Source organism: Falco naumanni, chromosome 5, assembly GCF_017639655.2.
Source record: "Falco naumanni isolate bFalNau1 chromosome 5, bFalNau1.pat, whole genome shotgun sequence".
NCBI lineage: Eukaryota > Metazoa > Chordata > Aves > Falconiformes > Falconidae > Falco > Falco naumanni.
In genome coordinates, this window is record NC_054058.1 from 20,823,687 (window position 1) to 20,846,079 (window position 22,393).

General features: G+C 38.7%; 1 protein-coding gene across 1 annotated transcript in view; it reads right to left on the minus strand.

Moving 5' to 3' along the window:
• PIK3C2G (phosphatidylinositol-4-phosphate 3-kinase catalytic subunit type 2 gamma) overlaps positions 1-22,393 on the minus strand; it is a 208,027-nt gene that overhangs the window by 81,062 nt on the left and 104,572 nt on the right. The window contains 2 exon segments of the mRNA XM_040596857.1: positions 300-407; positions 1,758-1,938. Of these exon segments, the coding sequence (XP_040452791.1) occupies positions 300-407; positions 1,758-1,938 (289 nt within the window).

Here is a 22,393-nt window from a genome sequence, read left to right on the forward strand (position 1 = left end):
AGAAAACAAAAGTGCCACCTGAGAGCAGGCTGCTCAGTTTGACATCTGTGTCACCACTGCTGTGCAAGATGGGACATCCATGCAACACTCACCCCACCAGTGCCCTTCACTTCTGCCTCAAAGATTCCCCGTTTAAAGGGGATTAGGCTAGATGTCCATTTACCAAATGTTTCATGCTTAATACCAGTAAGATTATTTCCCAGTCAATGCAGCCATTCACTGCCTCTTCCCCTTTATACTGAAACAGACAAACAAACAAACAAATAAAAAATGTAATCCTTTGCATGAGCTGGACTTACATCTGTCTCTATGCCTTGGACAACAAGTGCGGGATTCAGAGGAAGCCGACAAACCTTCACCTCCTGGAAAAACTGTTGAAGTTTGTTGAGTTCCACCTTTAACACCTCCTGCAATATGTGAATCATTATGGCAACATAACATAACATCAGCTTTGAAGCAGTTGACTGTCTTTCTATATTTTAAACAAGCATTACAACTTCTGGAGCTGGTAGCATCCATGTAACCTTGTAACAGCTAATGAGGTCACAGCGAGGTGCAGCTATTAAAAATAAGAACTGTGATTTTACTCCACATTCATGCTTTTTGTGTCTAGATGCACTACCAGATCATGCTGCCATGTAGGCTCACATTCAATACCCTTCATTAGGGGCTGATTAGCCATGCACTTGCTCTGCGGCATCTCATGTTTTTTTTGCCTTGCTAGACAACTTCACAAGTTATTGCTTGTTGCCTTTGCACTGTGATCTCCCTTGCCTAACTGTTGGTGTGTTAACTGCAAGATTTGGGAGTTTCTCAGTATGACAGTAACTGCAGCCTTGAGATTAATCTCTAAATTCTGAATTATGCATCAGTGATATATAATGTATCACTACTGTTTCTTTTTCTTCACATGGATTCTTCTCTTGGCAAATATTTCTATCTTTTTACTTCCATGTTTGCTTTGCTGCTCTCAGCAGCAACACAGAGTTTTTTGAAAAATCCATTGAAAATCTTTGCATCCTTAACGAGGCAAAAAGAATTCAAAATAACTTTCATGATAACCAGCAGTGGCAGGTATATTTTTATTTGGCTTTCTAGTCTGTCTTGCTAAGATCTCAGCAAGAAGCAGTTTTACACATCAGGTAACTAACAACAGCTGTCTTGGAAAATTAACAGTTTTTAATTGGAAATGCACCTACACAACATAAAAGCTGCACCTGCTGGAGAAGAAGATTGCAAGCCTTCTACTGCCAGGAATGCATCTGCAGATAGGCATACAGCATTAACTGCTGAGTGCTATATAAGTACAGTCCACTCTGGTTGGCTTTGCTAAGAAATGAGGATGTCCACCCTATCAAGGACTACTCTTAGCAAAGTTTTTAGGAAACACTGCAGCTGTACAGGAGTCAAATATTTTGGATTAGGCTCTGAATGACAGCATTCCTTTCAGCAAAATGTTGACAGTCTTTGTTGTCATTATTTCTGTCCACATCCAAGTCTGGTTGAAAAACCATTGATGAAGGAGTTTAAATGGCTTAAAAGATCTGCTGACCTCAAGAGTAATAGTGAAGAGAGTTGTTCCATTAACCCATTAAGTATGTTCTACTTGTTTTCAGAGCAGCACAAAATTCTACAAATTTTAGTCAAATCTCGGGTTTATTTATATAAAGGGCATTACAGGAGAAAGGTGTCACCTTAGGAAAAAATAACATTACCTGGAGAAGCTTAGATGGAAGGAGAGGTATTTTTTAACAAACCTTTTTTTCTGGGTCACTGGCAGCTTTCACTTTTTTGGCAATGTCTTCCAGAATTCTGACAAGTTTCCCCTCCTTAGAAAACTCAGTGTTCAGGGTTTTTCCAGCACAGAATTGGAGAGCAGCCAGTAGTTTCTGATACCAACTTTTGAAATGAACTTCATTCTGTGCATTCTTCAACAACCTGAATGAAAGAGGGAGAAAAACATCTGTGTATCTAAACCTGATTTTTATTTTATATCACCTGTAGCAGGAACAATAAATGGACTCCAGAATAATCTGTATTTGGTGACTTTGGGCAGCAGAGAATAAAAAAATAATGTCATTTATTTGTTGGCAGTACTCAGGTCAAATTTAATAACTAATGAGATTCTAAGTGTGTTGAATCAATAGGAATCTGCTATTTCTTATTGTCTCATGTAGTGCAGTACCTGTATTTCTTCTTATTTCTGCAAGAAAGGTTTACAAAGTGAAAATAAGTTGTATGATTTGGATTCCAGTCTTAAGTATATATATCCCTAAATCTATTTGTTTTGTGTTTGGGTTTTTTTTTTTTCCCCTCTGGCGAGCACACTTACACAACCAAGCACATCTTTCAGCTAAGAGGTACATTTAAAGACCATTTTACTCTCAGACATATCACCAGTTCTAGAAACTTTCACTATTGTAAGTTGAGGAGAAATTTCTGAAATTTGCTATACTGCTATAAAGCCCACTTTATTCCTTTCTTTACTGCTAAGTGTTGGTCTAGAGTGAAAACTCAGTTCTTAGTTCTACTGAAGTTTGTAAAAGCTTTATTCTAACATAAAAGTCAGAAACAAAACCAAAAACATAGTGGGCTGATTTTTTTCTGTGTTCACCACGCAGTCTTCTCTAATTACATATTCATTGGGCCAGGAAAGCTGTGGAGTTTAGGATTTGTTTTTCAGGTAATTGAATTGATCACTGGGGCATTTTTTCCTTGTGTGGGTCAAAGGTTTTGTACAAAATTGATTTATTTCTACAAGTGTAGATGGAAGCACCAGCTTTATATTGCTGCTAACACCTGCCCATTATCTGGGATTTCCTTCTGCCTAAAGGACTGAGGAACTGCTCTTTGCTTTTGTCTGAACTTTCTTCCCCACAACTTCATCCTTGAGAACATCCGAAACCTTAAATTCCTTATAAATGTCTGAATCTTAATGCAGTTTCCCTTACTTAATGAGGTTACTCAAACCTAACAAATAAAGCTAGTTTTCACAGGACAGAAATCAGAGAAGCTGTTGACTATCAAGGCACCTCACAAATGAATACACCACAAAAAAAAAAAAAAACCAAAAAACCCAAACAAAAACAAAACCAAAACCAATAGCAAGAACAAGATATATATCAAGCACTGATATTTAATGGTAAAACCCCATAATTTCTATAGACACTTCAGCTCCTTCAAATCATATACAAGACATTATAATATTGTTACTGTAGCCGATGCATCTTTCAGTGATGAGGGATTCTTGTCATCTTTTATAAAGTGATGATCCTATTTTTCCTATCTAATTGGTCCTCTTTTCTATTTAATTCAATGCAGAATGATATCACCAACTGGTTTATGAAAAACCTTTCCAGTTACACAAACCTCTGAACATCTAAGGGTTTATAAGTACTGAAAATCTTAAAAGAATGTGTGGTGTTTCTATCAGAAATGCCTAGACATGAAAGGAAAGAGATATGAGAAGTTTATCATCAGCACTCTCTGGAGGAGATTGGAATGACATTTCTTTCTGTAGACTAGTAAAAACAAATAATTACTTTTTGCATTGGAAAGAAATACAAATTGTCATTGTGATGTCTGTTGGAAGGCAAACCCCAGCACAGAGAGGCAGCTGTATTTTGATTCTGAACCCTCCACAAACTGAAGAAGGCTGACAGTACATCCATATATGGCAGTGGGTAAACTAATTCTTCCAGATTTCAAGCAGAGTAAGTCCAAGATTCCACAGGATGGTATTAATTTTCTTAAACGTAGATACTTCATGCCATTTTAGATATCTATGACAATCTTGTTTGGCCTCCAGCTGCTGCCTTGGAAGGGCATGGGTCCACTAGACGCAAGCTGTCATGGGTGCCACTGCCGGGCAGGTGCCTCAGACACCCTATGCTGTCTCAAATAGCCCATCTTTAGGGTACTGAATCACACTTTGCAGCGGCCTTTTAGCTTGGTTGTAGGCAAACAAGGTGATTTAAAAGGAAAACGTGCTCTGTCCACTTTAACAGCAGGTCAGGAACAGGCTTGATGATTATTTGTTAAACAAAAGCATTACTGGCACAGTCCAAACTGTCACATGGGCAGGAATTTTAGTCTACCAAAGCACAGTCCAGTTCAGTCTCAGTCCAGCTAAACAGCCTGTATTTCTCTTGGAGCACAGGCAGAACAAACTTGTTCACTTCTGCCCTGCAAACACAAGTGCAAGTGAAAAGACACTGTGATATCTACTTTGAATTGGCCAGGTTATGTTGGTGCAGAATCTTCCGTCTGGACTTAGGCTTGCATTGGAATCAGCTCCTGAGCATCTAAATCATACTCCATCACCTACTGCATTTTTGACAATACGTATTTAGGGAACCCAGAAAGGCTATATTTCACATTTGAGATGTCACTTTAATCCTCCCAGATATACAGAACATTAGATCAACTTTTCATTTCCCTAAAATGAAAGACTTAGGATTTCACATGCAGGAAGCAAAACAGCAAAACCAAAACGTTTTCCTATTTTAGACAGATATACTCCCTGCATAAGGCAGATGAATGCAAAGGATCCACTTTTTGATTATTCTTATGGCTGAGTGTTCACAGAAAATAGCTTATATACTCACACAACATAAGGATTTCTTTTTGACCTGAGAAAGGATTATGGGCCAGATTCAGATAGCTTATGCATAAGGTGTACATGAGGACAGAGGATGTATAGAGTCTGAATTTCCCACGTGTGCTTCTTGAGCTCAGTCCATAGGGAAAGTTGAGGCAGTCATCAAGATCTCACTAGTAAAACCCATTTCCATGCCAGCTGCAGCCCAGCACACATTCCACAGTTTCAGGTCACAGAGCAGCTTCTGACAGGGCATGTGCTTCCCCAGCAGCCCCATGAGGGACTCGGGGCTCTGCATTCAAAATGCGTCTAGCGACTACGACGACGGTACAGGCAGCACAACCTCCTCCTGCCTGCCCACTGGGGTAGGCATGCTTTTAAAAGCCTGTAGACCTTAATTTGCAAAATGACTTGGATTAACTGGGTCTGACTTTTCTATTAATTTTATAAAAGCAGTCCCAAGGAGATACAAAGGACAGCTTTTAATGTGATGACTCATTGTAGGCTTTGCCGAAATGTTTATTCAGCAACTGAACAAATATGCTGTTGTAATTCTGTCTTCCCAGTTTCCTGGTACACATATCTTCACTCTGCCATTTCGAGAGCTCAGAGAAGATAGGAAAGTCTGCAACTCCTGAGGCTGCAGGATGGAGAAATGCTCAAGACACTAATGAAATTTTCAAGTTAGAACAGGATGCCTAGCTGTGACAGAGGAAGACAAAACTGTAATGATTTAAAACTCAAGGCTGCCAGTGAGAAAGTATGTGAAGGTTTTTGGTTGTTTTTTTGGTGTTTTTTTTTTCCTGACAATTTTCACAGTATTCTGTGAGACAGAACTCAATATAAAAGCCTGGCTTTATGCCAGGCTTAGACAGAGGATCTTGCTCCTAACAACAGGGAGACTTCCTCACTCTTCAGGGATTTCTGATTTGGGACAAATGCCCTTGTTCTCAGCAAGGCTAGGGGAATTCAGACACTGTCCCAAGGTCATTTTTGTGGTACAGCACAATGTGGCTGGAAGCAGAAGGATGCTGGCTGAAATTTAGCAATGAAGAAAACTAGACTGCCTCTGTTTTGTAAGTGTTTTCCAGGTACAGAAACACAAGTGTGCTGGAGAGACTTCTGCCACAGGGCAGAAGGGAAGGTGGAATTGAATCAAGCTCAGTTGGCTGCTGTGTCAGAGGAGGAGAAACAGGGCTAAAACCAGAAGCTATGGAAAAAAGGAAAAAGAAAAAGAAAAAAAAAAAAGAGAAAAAAAAGGGGGTGGGTTGGGGGAGGAAGAAAAGTAATGACATTGGGTGTTGGTACCAAAAGAGTTCATTCTCCTGTGGTGTGGGGGGAGAGGGAAGCTGGTGCTCTAAAGCCCTTGCAGCAGACACAGCCTGCTCTCCAAGTTGGATTTGGCAGCTAGTGAAAGAGTGAGGCGGCTCAGATAACTCTGCTGCTTGAACATCTGTTCCTTGCCTCCTTCAGAAAGGGGAGCAGGGTGAACCAGAGAGCAAGGCAGGACAGGTAGTTTACAGATAGCCCTATCAAACCTCATTGTAGCAAAAGAAACCCAAGGAAAGGCCAGGATCTCCACTGTATTATTTCAGGTTTAACTCCTAACTGCTATGAAAGAGCAAGGTACAGTTTGACTGGGTTATTTACATGTGGCATCAGAGTAGTGACTCTAATTAATTTCCAAGTGATGTCTGGTGTTTATTACACAAAAGCTGTGCCTGCCAGCATACACACTGTGCACTCTTCACTTAAGGTGCTTTGAATTCAGAAGCACACTATGAAAATGAGGTGTCTCAGTGTTTTAAGGTGAGCACTGAGGTACTTACTGTCATTGGTCAATCTCTGGTAAACTTGACCAAGGAAGTCAATGTGCTTTGTTGTGAAAGTGTATTTCATGCCTGTTTTCTTGTTTCACTAAGCTGGAGGCAGGGTGTATCACAGAAGAAGAGAACATTAGTACAAGACTGCTGCTCATTACAGCTTTAATTGTTTTTAAGTTACCCTCCACAGCCCTTCATGTCAAAGATTAGCACACACACTTCTCTACCACTGCACAGCTTCCATATCTAAGGTTGCCATCTGTCTTGATTGATATTAGACATCCTGCAATGCTCCTAAATTGTCCGTTGTGTTTTATTGTGCCATGAGGCTATGGCATACACCTGAAGCACATGACTGACTTAATTTTTGACTTCTTGAAGAAAATTTTAGTGTTTGCATTCTTAAACAGAAAAATAAGTAACAGGGCAGTTTGCCAGTGGGGTTACATTTGGGCTTTGCAGCTTCTTAAGCCTCACTGTTGAAGATTAATACCTCCATCTAGCCTGTGATTGAAGATGAGTAGGCAACTGCTGCTATTAATTACTCAGTTGCAAGTAAATCTTGCTTAATTTTTCTTTTATCTCCCCAAGATTATATTTGACATGGTTTTTACTTCCTTGACAGTGATAACAGGAATGATCCCTTTGATAGAGGTATCAACATAGCAAGTACTGCACAAACTGTGAACTTCAATGAATTCCAGATTCTAGTAAGTACCTCTTCTTCATCCCCTATGCCCTCAACTCCCCTTACTCCTCTGCAGAGTGCAGCCAAGTCTGCAGAACACATCTTTCTCACTTGCTAGCTGGTCCACTCAGGGACAGCCTCGTTAGACACAGCCAAACTCTAAGGCAGCAGAGTGCCAAGCTGGCAAATATGACCGTGGCTTTTCTGATCTCTTTGCCAGTGCCTAGGATGGATGATTGAACTTTCTGAAGCTCCCAGGAACATGTCTGTAGGATGGCAGTTATTGCTGCAGAGAACAGAAAGGAACACTTGCACTTGTTGCAATGTCATCTCTGTTTCCAGCCTCCTTCAGCTCCTCAGTGAGCTAAAACTTCACTGGACAGCAAAATTTAATTTCATTAACCTCGCTGGAAAGCTGTTGGGTGGCTCTTTTCTCATGGCCTTTTGTTATTCAAGAGAAACATACAGGTTATCTCTGTCAAATTCCTGTAAAAAGTAGATACAGGATAATACCTCCCTTTTTAAACTAACTCCAAATTCAACAAAGGTGTGATTTATGTACTACAAGTCAGAAAGGAAAACAGAAAAAAATACAGACATTCTGTGTAGATCTAATGGGCCATGGCAACCAACAAAGCAACAGACATAAAAACCAATGAACTGAGAAACACAAAATGCCTAACATGTTGAGAACAACAAAATTCCTGCAGGGGAGAATGAGGAACAAAGTCCATTAGGCAGAAGAGTTAACGTACAACAAAGATGGAAGGGATGTAGCAGTTCTTCCAAGTGACTAGTAGTGAGCATTTTCCACAGCTTTACAGAAATACAGCGTGAGGCCATCCGCTTGACTGGAAGGACCAAGACCGAACCCCCCTTCACTCTCCCTTTTTTTTGACTAAGTACGAAGCCAGCAGAAAGGGAAAGGCACAAGAGGGCTGGAAGAACTCTGCCTTGTCTGCTATCTTTCTTTTCTTTCTTTCTATTCTAGAACAAGAGAATGAAAGTTTACATTTCTTGAGCAAACTGAGGGAAGTGTGGTACAATATTTTCTCTGAATCTTTCTAACTGAGCAAGTCTCCAGGATGGAAGAGCAGCAGCTGTTCAGTAGCTTGCAGCACTGGGCCACTTTTGGCTCTCCATACCCCTCGCATAAGGAACCTGCAGTCAGTTTCACCTGCTGCTTCTCATACAACAGAGCTGCTTTTATAGACTCATTTTTCAAAGCTTTACCCTTGAACGGAAAATACATCTGCTTAAAGTGAAATTTTGTTTTAAAAGGCCATGTGATACATTTGTTTTTTGGTTGTTTTTTTTTTTTTTTTTCTGATTCTTTTTTTGAAAGCATACCTTAGAACAGATGTCTAACACATTGGTCTCCCTTAGACAACTAAAAATTGTTGCAGACTTCTTATAAAGTATGCTGGTTAGGCTTGAGAAACACATTTCTATGGGAGCCAAGGGACAAGTTGCCATTATTCGTTAATCTTCTCTCAAAGATCTTTATGAACAAGGCAATGTAATTTGCATCCAGACAAATCACTTGACCCGGTAGATTCAATCAACCCAGCTCCCCCTACTCCCACTGAATGTCTTAACCGCAGAATGCATGTCCTGCTGACTCACAAAAAATTAGCAGATCAGTGAAAACAAAAGCTATGCCACACTATGCAAGTAAGTTGCCAAACACTGCTAAGGTTGCCTAGCAGAAAAATGTTTCATTTGATACATAATATAGTTAGATGTACACAGTTATGTATTAAGAAAATTAACCCCAGATAAAACTGGTTTTGTCTGGAGAAGAGAAAGCATTTACCTTGAAAATGAACTGTATCAAGAATTAATAGGAGAGTATAAGGGTGCACTGGTACCACTGACAATACCAGATAGTAGATGGTACCTGGCCTAAGGTCTAAGAAATAAAAGATTGCCCTCAGAACATGTCTTCTCCAATTTATTGAATGGACATGTTAACATCAATGTAAGTGCTACAATTATCTAGTAAAAAGAAGTGCTGACAGTGTTTGTCTCTTGCTGCTCCAGTTTGTAAAAAAAATAATACAAATAATTCTTAGTAAAGATGGTCTTTTTCTAGTCTGCTCCTCTTCATTAGGTGGGGTCTGCAAGCAGCAGAGGACCCAATTTTTTAACACACTATCACAAACACAAAAAATACCTGCAGCAGAACACCAACATAATGAAACTAGTGGTTGTTTCCAACAACATCTGTGTACAACAGTGTTGACTTTAAATAACTTCAGAATCTGAGCAAGGGTTTACAATCCACCAAAGATCCCACCCTAATAAAGCATCAATCCAAAGCTACAGAAATGAAATACCTTCACCCTGAAGTGTCATTAATACAGAGTGACTTAAGCTCAGGCTTGCAACTATAGGTCTAACTGTTCTCAACTATTAATAGAAAAAATACCACTGTGTCAGTAAAGATAGTAACAGTGAATGACTAACTTTGCCCTCCAAAAACTATATGCCAATAAAAATAATAATAATAAAAAAGCTGCTTAACAAATCTATTGCACTTAGCATTTACATGAAGATTATCAATGGAACAGTATTTTTTTCCATTCAATGAGAAACATGGCATTCGAGTATGGCATTATTTTTTAAAAGTCTTGTTTCATCTTTGCCAGTGTTTTCTTCACGTCACTAGGTATGTCCCTGTCTGTGCTTGTGTTCTGCGGATTTTCTACTCAGAACAAATGCCATATTGTTGTCAGAATTTCATGCATTATCTTACTTACACCAGATTCAGCAAGACTGAAAGCTACCAACCATCTATCTTTGCAACAGCTTGGAGTAAATTTGTGGCAGAGGAACTGAAATATGCCATTCATTCCAGGCATAACAGAAATCATTGTATTCTTCCCAGTGGGTAACTGCATTGGAAGCTTACAACGAATGGGATTAGATGGGATAATCACTGCTAAAATGAGCAGACCCAATGTCTTTAATGGGATGATGGCCAAATATGCTAGCAATTAATTGGATACAGGAGGTGGCTAAGCTACTCTAGTTTCAAAACATCTAAATAAAACACAAAATTAATCCAGGTTCAAGCAGTTCACTAGTGCCAATGGAGTTTCTAAGGTTTGCACTGTATCTGAAGTTAGGTCACAGTTATCACAGCAATACATTGAGGAAAATCTGAAAATGTTTTTCTTCATCTGCCTATTGTTTTGGTAGTTCATGTCTACCAACATGGCTTTGGATAGCTTCTGTAGCTTCCCATTAGCTTCTCAGCTGGAACAAAAAGTTTCTTACAACACTGTAAAACAAAATGTATGACACAGAACTAATTCTGTATGGTTCTGCATGCACTGGGCAATCCAAATCTACACAGAATTACAGAATTAAACCTGAGTTACACTGCAACACTTTCATTCACTTTTAAATGCTATCTTCACTTGTTTGTTTTTTGTTTACTTTTTTTTTTTTTAATTATTTGTTTGTTTTTAAACTTTTTTAATATACTAATACAGAGGTAGCTCCAGGGAGAAACTAATATAATCTTTCTACAAGGTCATTATGCTCATATTAGAAGCAGTTCCAGATTTTATTCATACATTCTAAACCAGATCCATACTTTATAATCCTAGATATTTCAGGTTACCATTCTTATGACTCAGTCTGGGTTTGAGAAAGGAGGTGTTTGGTTGCGGGGCTGGGGGGAGTAGGATAAGAGAGTGACATTGCTTTGCAAATATTATGTCATTCAAAAGAATTCATTCTGCAAAGCTGTAGATCTTGAGATGGGCTATTAATGCTCCTATTTGCTTTGCACTCAGTTACAAGAATTTGCTTTGTTTAACAATGTCTACAGTCAAAGTTGTTATCTTTGAAGCAGAGTGTCAGATTTTTACAGACAAGGTGCTCATATGCCAACAGCAGAGGAAGGATGCATGAGATCTGATACATTCCAAACACATGCAGAGTCAACGTTTTTTGTTTAAGGCAGCAATACTTCTACCTCTCTGGAACAACCTGTCTGTGGATCCATTGTGGTTTAAGTGCAGGTAATACAGGTGCAAGAACTAGGACCCCGACCCCTCATTACTTCCTGACATGTCATCTTTTCTGGAACTTTATCTGGACTTCTCTGCTCTAGCGAGCTGCCCTGCTTATCTTCTTTTCCCAGTATTTAACAAAGGGAATTTTTTTCAGATCACTGCCTACACAGGAATAGGGAGGTATAATGAGCCTCCAGCAGGTATGGTTTAGGTGTTTCAACAGTGATGGTACCTCAGTATAATTACATGATTGCAAAACACCGTTTTGAGTAGTACTCTCATATCTGATGTAGTATGCTTTCTGTAAGATGTCGAATGTTCTTTGCTGGCAGTTTGCCACGTGGCATCTCAATGCTGCACAACAACAAAGGATGCATAGATCAGATCATCAGGTTACAGCAACTTGTTACCTCTGTGCACGCGTGTGTGCAACTTTGTCAAAAGAGTAACCTTGAGAGAAACTCCATAGCTCAAGTAAAGTGGCATCATGAAGACATACAGTCCTTTACACTTCAAAAATAACTATCAAAACTCATTTGTTTTCAGGGAATAGAAGAAAGAAAATCAGACTTTTCAATAGGGGTGTCTCTGGAGTCCCAATAACACTTTTTCATCTTTTCATGATTCTGAATCTTCTAACAGAGAAATCTCTTCAGACTGCAGCTCTCTTTATGCATAAGGCTACTCTGCAGTCTTCTTCAAACCAGATGACACCTACCATGTTTTCATTTAATTAAAGCAGAGAAGACCATGAGGAACAGTACTTGTCAGCTCATTCCTGTCAGGGCCAGGACAGGAGAACAAGCATTTACATCTTAAACAAGAATGTTTCTGTTACCTTCATACCCCTTCTTTCTAGGCCTGTTTTCTTTCTTTACAGTTTTGTTTTTCTTCCTCTTTTCTTGGTCTATTCATTTTTCACTCCCCCTTATACATAGCAATACCCTTTCGCAAGGGTAGGAAAGGAGAGCAGAGCAGAGAAGAAAATATCTTTTAGATTTCTCTTTTTTAAATACTGGCCTGGTTCTGATCTTCCTTCTGCTTCACTGCTTTATTGCCACCAAATATTGGCTTTGTAAAGAGAGAGTGGGAATCTGAAGTTAAGCTTATGTACCAGGGAAAGCCTGCTGTAAGATATAAGAGAAAACTTTTCTTTTTTAGTTGGCCCAAGGGTATTTTCCTAGTTGACAGCTGGCCTAGTTACCATGGAAAACAGAAGAGCTGGAGGGCAGTCACAGTAGGAAAGTGAGGCATAGACCTACGTGAAATGAGGTTGGCTCAGTCTGCAGACGCTTGCTGAAATTAATCTCTGTTTCAGATAGCTTGTTGCTTTTTCCTTGCTGGGCAGTAGACATTAGGTTTCATCTAGGTTTACATGTCCATCTTAGCTCTGCTGAGGCATGTTCAACCGTGGGACCAGATCTGAATAAACTTTTGAATAAAATGAATACCCTTCTAATGAACCCCTAACCAAGAAGGTTTTCTTCTTAAGATTGTATCAAGGAAATCTTACATGACTCTCCAGATCAAAATGTATAGTCTTGGGGTTAAAATTCATAGATTTTTAATGTCAGAAGAATTTAAGGCAGATATAAGAAGGAATATCCATCCTGAATTCCTAACTTTACCTGCTGGGTGACCTTGGCAAAATTATTTCATTTTCTATGCTTTTTTTATCCTTTTCAAAAGAAGAAAGGATTGTTTACCTTCTCATAGGATGCTTTGTTTGTAAGCCTCTCTTATGCCACAGAGGTAAATGCCATGACAAATACGTCTGTTTAATAACATTGTCACCTCCTTCCCATGTGGTGCTTGTATAGCCAGCATTTTTCAGTCATATGGGAGAAAATAGCAGCCCCAGGCATTTTTTTGCTCATGAGAAAAGCAGAATTAAGAATTAGTTGTTGTGATGAAAAGTTCAGCTCTAGTTCCAAGATTCACAATCACATTTGTGGAAGTATTGCAGTAGCAGATGTCATATTTCCATATGTCCTGAGTCAGGTAAAGAGTGGAGCATGCTCTCCAGGGGCAGTTACTGCATTGGCAGAATAAATATAGATCAGCCATCTGACACAAAATGACTTTGAAACTCACTGGCTCTGCTGTAGGTATCTTTCTTGCCCTCAAAGTGCTGTCCTTATGCTGTCTGTGAGGATGCAGCTTAATAGCAGCTGAGAGGCAGAAATCGTAACTTTGTTCCCCTCTCCCACTGTACATACGCTTATTCACTTTTTATTGCATGAATACTCCTGAATCAACTACATTTCTCCTTAGATGTGTACTCTGGGCGAGTAAAAATCTGTGTGCACCGAAAATTAATATGGACAAGGGCTGTATTATTTCTACCAGCAAAGCAGTGGCAGTACTCACAGGGTGGCAGCCATGGGCGAGCCTTGAAAAGCCAGGCAAATTACTGTTTAAACCTCCTTTAAATTGCTGTTTAAAAAACTCCTGATGATAAAGCAGGGCAATGGCTGAAGATTGCATGTGTCAGATTTAAATTGATGGAGAAAAGGAGATTAAAATGGGCTGTTACTTAAGTGCCTTGCCATTTTCATACCATGACCAAGCAACGTACTTCTGAGTAACACACAGAGCAAAGCACTGACAACTGCAAGAACGTCTGCCATGATGGCTGCTTAAATTCATTTAAGCAAATTGCCCTATGAACAAAAACATACATACAAGACCTGTGGGTTATGTGAGTCACTCAGAAGCTGGCTAAGCACGGTCTATTAGAAAAGTTTAATTAATAAAAATGCTTCTCCTGATAGAAATCATCACACACAATGGATGACATCGTGGAGAAGGTTAAGTAGAAGAATAAATATTGACTTCTAATACCAGTCTCAACAAAGGAAGTGCTACAGGTCAAAGCAGAAATTACCTGAGCTAGGTAAGCAGAGTTTTATCAGCCATCATTATGCCAAACCCTAAGAAACACCGAAATCTTGTTTACTGTCTGACCTCCTCTGTGCCCAGTACTCACAGGATAATTATTATGAATAGCAATTCCCCATTTCCCAAACAGAACCCCACATCCCTTTCTTATGTACAAACAAGGTCTTCCCTCAATTATAAATGCATGTGTTACAGCACTCGTGATGAGAGACGGTTCCTTCAGCTAATCCATGCCCATAGGATTTGGCTCTAGAAATCCTTGTTCGATTCCTTCTGCATCAGCCAAGATGGCAGCTGCCGCACTAAAGATAATAAGCCTGATTAATATCAGTTCAGTAAATTAATTTCTTTTCCAGACATCAGATAATTTTGTACTAATCCAGACATTTATACCCATTCAGTATCAGCTGACATAACATAATTTCTCATTTAACACTAATTGAAAACTACTGGTTTCTTATTCCAAAGAGCATTTGCTGTCACTTATAACCTATGGCTTTTTATACAGCTATTTTTCAAATAATATAATCATCAAATTTTATGTTTCCTGCCTAGTTGCAGAAATTTTATAGCCAAGCATGTGACTGGTGATGTGGTTAGAATGGAATAATCAGGTAATTCCTCTTAAAGGTTTTCATTTTAGCAATTTTTCTTCATATTTTCCATTACATATTTGTAAAATTTGTGATTGAAACAAATGGATAAAAGTATAAGAAACAACTCTTCATTTAAGCAATGCTGAACTTAGCCCCTTTAGGTTTTTAATTTTGTTTTGTTTTCTTTTTCTTTTTTTACTGAATAATTCTGGGTTTGTTCAGCTTGTCCTCAGGCTTGGTTTCTTCAGATGCTACAGAAGAAAATGCACATCCCTACTTCTATGCCATTTGCTCTTATTCTAGCACAAAAGATTAAGTTCCTCACTGGCTACAATCAAATGTCAATATTTATATATCAAGGAACTGAGAAGAGGTAGGAGGAAGCACACTCCATTACACTTCTGGGTGAAAGGCAGTATTAACATTAGTGTGATGGAGTGTTTGCAGCAGCCCAACACCATCATCGCTGAGGGCAACTGAAATTCCTTGGGGCTGAACATAACATTTGACCATTCCTGTCTGTTGGGGATCCTAATCTGTGGTTTTCAGCATGATTTCACCATGATCCCTTTCATCTGTAACATGACCTGTGTGGAACACTACAGACAGTTACTGATGAAAAGTCTCCATCCAACAGATGATGCCTATTACCAAGGCAAATTGCTTATTTAGAAAAAAACTCGTATCGTTCTCAACCCTTCCTAAGATGAGAGCACCCTTTCTGCAAGACATTATCTAGGGACCACCCCAATGGCTCAAGAATTGAAGGACTGTGGAAACTAAATTAGTAAGCAAGCCAAGACAGCTATAGAATTAATTTGTAACTTACAGTAACATATAGCCTCTGATGTCAGAAGGGACATCAGCAGGTCCTCTGGTCTGTTCTCTGCCCAAAGCAAGGCAGCCCTGACATTGGATCAGGCCGTTCAGGGCTTGGCCTCAGCAGCAGGCTGGGAGAGTTCTGGGGACAGTGAAAGGAACAGATGTGCAACTTGACCATGTGATAATGATTCCTCAGAATGCGAGGCTGTTTCAAAAGATATGACCTAATGACAGGTAGGCCTTCAAGGATACTGTGGTTCGCCTTAGGAAGACTTAAAATTCTGTTGAACATCAGAACTTTTTGTAAATAGTAGCATGAATAAGCAGGCAAAGAACTGCATTCCTAAGTTGTGAACATCACTTGTGGTCTGCATTCAGTCCCATCAACTGCACTGTACCTGAAAGGTGGTTTTTGGCAGGCACTTCTAGCTGGGGCCCAGCTGCCACAGGAGCAGACAATACTTCAAAATTTCTGTGATACAGATTAGTTTCAGGGTATGAGCAAAGACTGCACACTATTTTTTATGCTGGCTAAACCACATCAGCCAGAACTACAGAAAACAGCAGAGACTGGCGTCTTGCCTATGCCGCTGCCCAGACAGGGGCCTTCTGCATGTTTGCAATGTCAAAAAATGTAAGAGCTTCTTTAACTAAACAAACAGCTATTTACTTACCATTATTTGGCCTACGGTCTTCCATGTTCTTAGAAAAGCTATGTCAGGTAAAGGAGGACAGTACAGTCAGAGTCAGGATTTGTGTGAAATGATCAAGCCTCCAGTGGCTCCTCTGCAAGGGAGGTTGGTGGCTGTTTGTAGTCTAGAATCAATAACTTAGACTGAGATAGAAGCACAGAGTGGTTACATGTCTAGGCACAAGGGTCTCCAGAGGAACATGTAGCAATATGGGCAATCAAATCAAAATTACACTATCTAGAGAGAGGAGAGTAACAGCACTGGTTGCACTTGGAGATAATGCTTTTTTTTGTGGAAGAGTTCTAGATCTCCCAGTTCTCTCAGGAGGTCTTATCCTGAACCTCAACTTCACAGCTGGGAAAAATTAACCCTTATTTCTTAGAGAACACAGCAGAACTATATTACTTTACTGTACTACTCATCCCTGCTTTCATCTTGCTTTTCTGCATTCTTCCTCCTATAGAGATACTTTGCTGTGCTATTCTCTTTACCTACAGTGACTACTCTTTACCCCTTAGCCTGCCGAAAGCTTCAAACATAGTTTCACACTTCGGTGCAGAAACTAGGAAAACTGGCAATTCCCTCCTTTTCCAAACCAGTGAACACTGCGCAGACTTTTGAGTCTGGGAGAAGAATTGGGATCTTGAAGGAGGAGAGACAGAAATGTTTGCAGAACTGGGTAGAGGGAATCCCCCGTTTCAGCCCTTTCAACTGCCAGAAGCATGCTGCTTTGCATATGACATCCTCTACCCATGTCCAAGTTGATGGGGAAGAAAGGTTTCAGCTTCCAAACATGAAACACCATAGATTAGATTTCAAAGACTGCATGGAGGAAAGCACGTGCACCAGTGCACATATATCTGTAAAGTACACCACTGCATACATGTGAGAAAGCACTGGTCTGTGAATGGAGCAGAAGGAGGCCTGGGGGGAAAAGTTATTTTAATTTCAGGGGATGACAGACTGTGAACAATAGCTGAGGGAAGCTGAACATGAATACCAAGCCCTCATGTGAGGGGAAAAAAGCTATATATATATATATATATATTTTTAAGCTAGGAAAATTCAGAGTAAAAGGTATAAAACAGGGTTTTATTGAGAGATATGTTGAGGGCTGCTTTGTTGTTTACATTGAAATATTTGAGTCACCATTTATGTCTAAGTATTTGAACACTCCAAGCCACTTATTAGATGAGATGAGAAAGGAAATCTCAGTTTGTGAGAGAGGGATGGTGCCAATTTGATAATATCATACACTTGTTTATGTGCCATTGCTTCTTTATTCTAGCAACCATTTAATCTTTGTTACTATGTTACATTATTATAATACTTATCTTCACGCTCTCTCTCCTTTTAATGGGGAGGACTCGACTGTTCTTAGTTTTACCAACAAGACGGTTCATTTACTTGCTCATTCACTACGATTTATCTAGAATCTTATAAAGGAAGCAAGAACAGTCAGCAATAGACAAATCCTTTTTCTAGGTTTTTTAAACAAAAGCAGATGAGTTTTCCTTCAATTAACAGCCACCAGTGAAAAGCAGCTAGGTGACACACTGCACAGGTGAGATAACCATGATGTTTCATAAATCATTGTATTTTTCCAAGCTAAGAATTAAGAAAACCTGTTAATGGTTTGGATTTGAGTAATTCGGATGAACACCAAGAGGAGATGTACCTGATATAATAACTTTTGTATTAGGGATTGTCTTAAAATATGTGTTACACCTGCTTTTAATTTGAGCTGAAAAAATGCTGGTTACTTGTTTAGAATGGATGGGATACTTTTCAACAATATATGAGGGCAGAGGCAGGGCAGAGCAGGGGACATAAATCACTCAAAATAGCTCATGTGGCACTCACTGGGCTACCCCAGCCACGAGTCTCCATTTTCACATTTCCAGCGACTAGCATAAGCATTAAGACTTTTTTTTCAACTTCATCTGGCACTTCACACACCATCTGAATGTTTGCATCTAAGCTCAATGTTTCTGTGAAAAGTTTTGGTTTTGATGAACATTAAAAAAAAAAAAAAAAAACAACACCTCAGTGAAAAATTCCTTACTAACTACTTTACATTAATCTTTCAGCCACCCACTATTGATATAATACTGCAATAACATATCTCTGAATATCCTTATATAGGAATAATGGCCTTTCATAGAAAAAAGTAAATTCTTGTAGCCTGATTTTCTTTCCAAAACAAAGAAATAATGTCATGAACTTTACCAAACGGTATTCTGTGTATTTGATAGACACCACAGTGAAAGGTGAAGAACAATTCAGCTGTCTGTCTTTTGACTGAGATGTCTACTGCTTGTATGAACTGTTAGGTAGAATTTTACAGGCTTTAGATTTGGAGGGGATCTTAGTTCTTTTGGATTCACTGGTCACTTTTTGTTATTTAATTCAAGGGTCCAACGTACCTCAGTTTCAACCAAGTGGGCTTCTTGCTAAAAAAACACTGAATAAGATGTCATGAGACATGTTCCATTGCATAATTCACTTGCTTAAAAGAAGGCTATTACAATATGTTAGCAATGTTGTTCAAGCAAGAGAGCCATGCAAAAACAATTAATCTGACATTTCTTTCCTCTCTCAGCTTCATTTTAATTTGGTCCCTGTCCATTATGATTACAGCGTTGTGATTACAGACTAATATACCATCTAATATGGGGTGAGCATTCAGGAAGCCATTAATGTGTAAGGAAACATTTTCAAACAGGAAGGGTTTTATGAATTTAATCCTGAAATACTCATCATCTTCAAATACCTAAAAATACTGAATTAGAATAATTCTGCACTGCTGACCTGGCAGGACCTTTTATCAACCCTCCCTACTCTTCTGCCTAGAAATATTGCCTTTTACTCTAGTCTGTTTATTTATTTTAAAACCTGTTAATAATTATATTTGGGTTTACATTTGGAATATTTTTTCTCAGAAATATTCCCATTACTCACAAAGTTATTTTCTGTTAAATCATGTACTGTTGGAACATTATTCAACAAAGTCTAATTCATGATTCTCCTTTTTCTAATGCTTCAGTCATTTGGACAAAGGTCCAAGGGCCAGCTTTCATTCTGGTGAAGAATGATGATAAGACCTAGCAATATTAACCACAGAAACATGCAACTGACAGTGACATTAAGGTGACCAATAATTCATTACACTGTGCTGTGTGAATGTGCTGTATCCATTTGAAACCTCTTACAGTTTATTCACACTTTTCCTTAAAGAAGCCACCTGAAAGTGTTCAGAAATAAGAATGATTTACTAAACTCAAACCTGTCAGACAAGACTGTGATCAATTCCATAACTATAAATGAGACTCCCAACATATCTATCAAAGAAACTCAAAGCTTGCACTGCATTTATTCCAGTCACGCAGTAAGAACATTGTGACACCCATTCAAAGAAAAATGTATTGAAAACAACTGCCTAGGTACCTCAAAACAAATTTTGACAAAACCTGGTTCAAACAGCTATAGTTAAAGCACAAAAGCTTGCTAAGCTGGAAAGAGAAAAAGACCTGCAAAAGAGCAAGACTTCTAAAACGTTTTAGATAATCTGATGCAATTTTGAAACACCTGCAGATCCATTTTGCATACAAGAATTGCAACTTATAGAAAAAAGCTTTATACAAAGGAGATCATAATGAAGCGGTTTCCAAATATTCTCAAAAGATAAAATATGAAAGTGCAAGATGAGATGTGAAGAAAATAAACTTTTTAGATAGTATATTTGACAAATTTCAAGTAAGATATCCTTTTCTAGTTTTTCAGCTCAGCAACCAGAATTGGGTAGCACCACGGCTTTCTAGCCGTGAAGCAGCCTGCTGGAGGACCTCTCTCAGCTGCGGTGTTGCTCTCAGCTACAGAAGGCAACATTTCACTAGTGAAACACACCAGTGGCTCAACTCAGCATCCCAGGAGATTCTTCATGCTGTTTGCTTTCTGACTGAGGATTTCACTCTCCAAAATCATCAGAGACTGATTTGGGAAATTTGCATTATCGTTCAATTGCAGCTACTGTTATTATTTATGACTTGGACGTTTCAGATTATTAAAGTTAGTCATTCTTCATTTATTGGCTTAGCCCAATGAATATCTAAAGCAAATTTCAGTGTAAAGACATAGCTTTATGGATTCTTCTCAGTCATTTTTTTCCAGAAGTCTTTCACAATATAAAATCCAAAACAACCCCTCCATATCCATCAAATTCATGACTAAAAATTATCCATTTGAAGTGACAGAACTAGACGAATGCTTTGTCAAAAGCTTTCCTGATTTATTACTGCTCTGGTTTACATCCCCAAATGTTCCTCCGGGACAAGCAAAGATTATGTGTGGTAGCTATCAGGAAAGACTTTGGCTCTTTGTTTGTTTTTGAAGGAAGCAACAATAAAACATTTTTAATGGGAAAAAAGATGAAAGGCACAGATGAAAGCCTAATGTGACATCTGCACAGAGCCCTGTTCTGAATCCCTTTTTCAACAACACCTGCTCCACTTCCCCAGTTCTGTTCAACTCCACAAGCTGGTCATTATAGTCCATCACATCCCAGCATCAGAGACATAGTAACAGACCACCAAAATGGTCTGTTCAATCCTTTCTACAGAGGCTATCCAAAAGAAAACACCCATCTTTCATACACAGTTACATTATTGGAAGGGTTATGATAGATATGACTTGAGGCTAGCAGGCAATTTTCCAGCATAACTAAAAAACTAGATTTGTGAGCTTCAACATTTTTAAATGCAAAAGGAGCCAAAACAAAAATAAATCAGACAAGCAGAGTTGGGAAAAACAATGGACTGAGGAACATTTTCCTTAGTGCTACCATATATATCATAAAACAGCTAAAAGAACTAAGGCCAGTTGCTCTTTTATTTTTTTTATTTTCAGAAATCTTTAATCTCTTTTGGTTTATCTTTTCAGCTCTAAGTAGGTTCAATTGTACACATACATAGTATAGTGTGCTTTTTCATTACGGTAACACACACTGGTAACTTCGGCATTTGCAGGCTTTTTTCATGTTGCACTCAACAATGTTAATTCTCCTCAAATATCATTTTTGGCATGAAATTTCCTCTGTTCCAAAGGGGACATACATACACAGTTTTTTCGATGTTCAATAACTTATTTAGCTGCAGGTGAATATCTACTTGCATGCACAAATACAATTAATTATGTGAACAATGATGCTTCCCTCCACTCTCACCTTGGTTTTGTTGATTTAAATGTACTGTTTCCCACTCACTGTAAATACTGAAGGTCAAAACCAACAAAGAATTATGTTACTTATTTGTGCTTCTTCATAACAAAATCTCTGTTTCATTTGACACTATCTTTTTCAAAAAAAAAAAAAAAAGGAGTCTGAGAAAATTGAAAGTCTGTAAATTAGGAAACAGAATCTGTCTGTTTTCCAAGGCAACAATCCAAGTCCCACATGGCTAATAATGAAGCAGTTAGCACGCTAGACAGTTGAATTGTTATCTCACAGAAACAATGTTCTAATGGTGTTATTTACCATACAGATAAGCAACTAAAGAAAAAGAGTCTCAAAATCATTAGCATTTTGTAAATAAGAATTATGAGTTTAGAACAAAAATCACTAGATGTGCATGCACTCTATTGTTGAGGTTCTCTCCAGGCCAAAACACAGGGGTGATCACATCAAGTACTCCAAATACAGAAGAAATTTGTAATTATCACTTGGTTGAAAGACATGTTACCCTCAGAAGGTTAGTAAGATTTAACGACTCCAGACTTGAACTCTGACGCAGAGCAGCAGAACAATTGCTCAAACACATGCTGGGACTGGCTATTCACAGGGTTAAAGTTACAGATATGAATAAATGTTCTCTTGATTCTGACCAGTAAGAAGGACCGTATCAACACAAAATAAAATAGACATCTTTTGTGTTTACATTAATGTCATTTTAATGGGTTGGCCTTTTCAGCCTGCTCTACACAGCTATTTAGGAACTTAATTAATAATTAGCAGACTTGATAACTTCAGACTGTGGGAGAAAGACACCATAATGTGGGAAGAAAAGAGCTGGAGGATGGTGGTCTGCTTAATGTTCAGATAATTAAGAGTGTCAGACAGATGAGTATCTGCTTGATTTATTCCCTCTTTTGAACCTTCAAGTGAATTATGGTTAATGTAGACCAGTTATGACAGTGAAAAATATATTTCCTTTCAGAAAATATGAAGCAATAATCAGTTGTTTCAGTGCT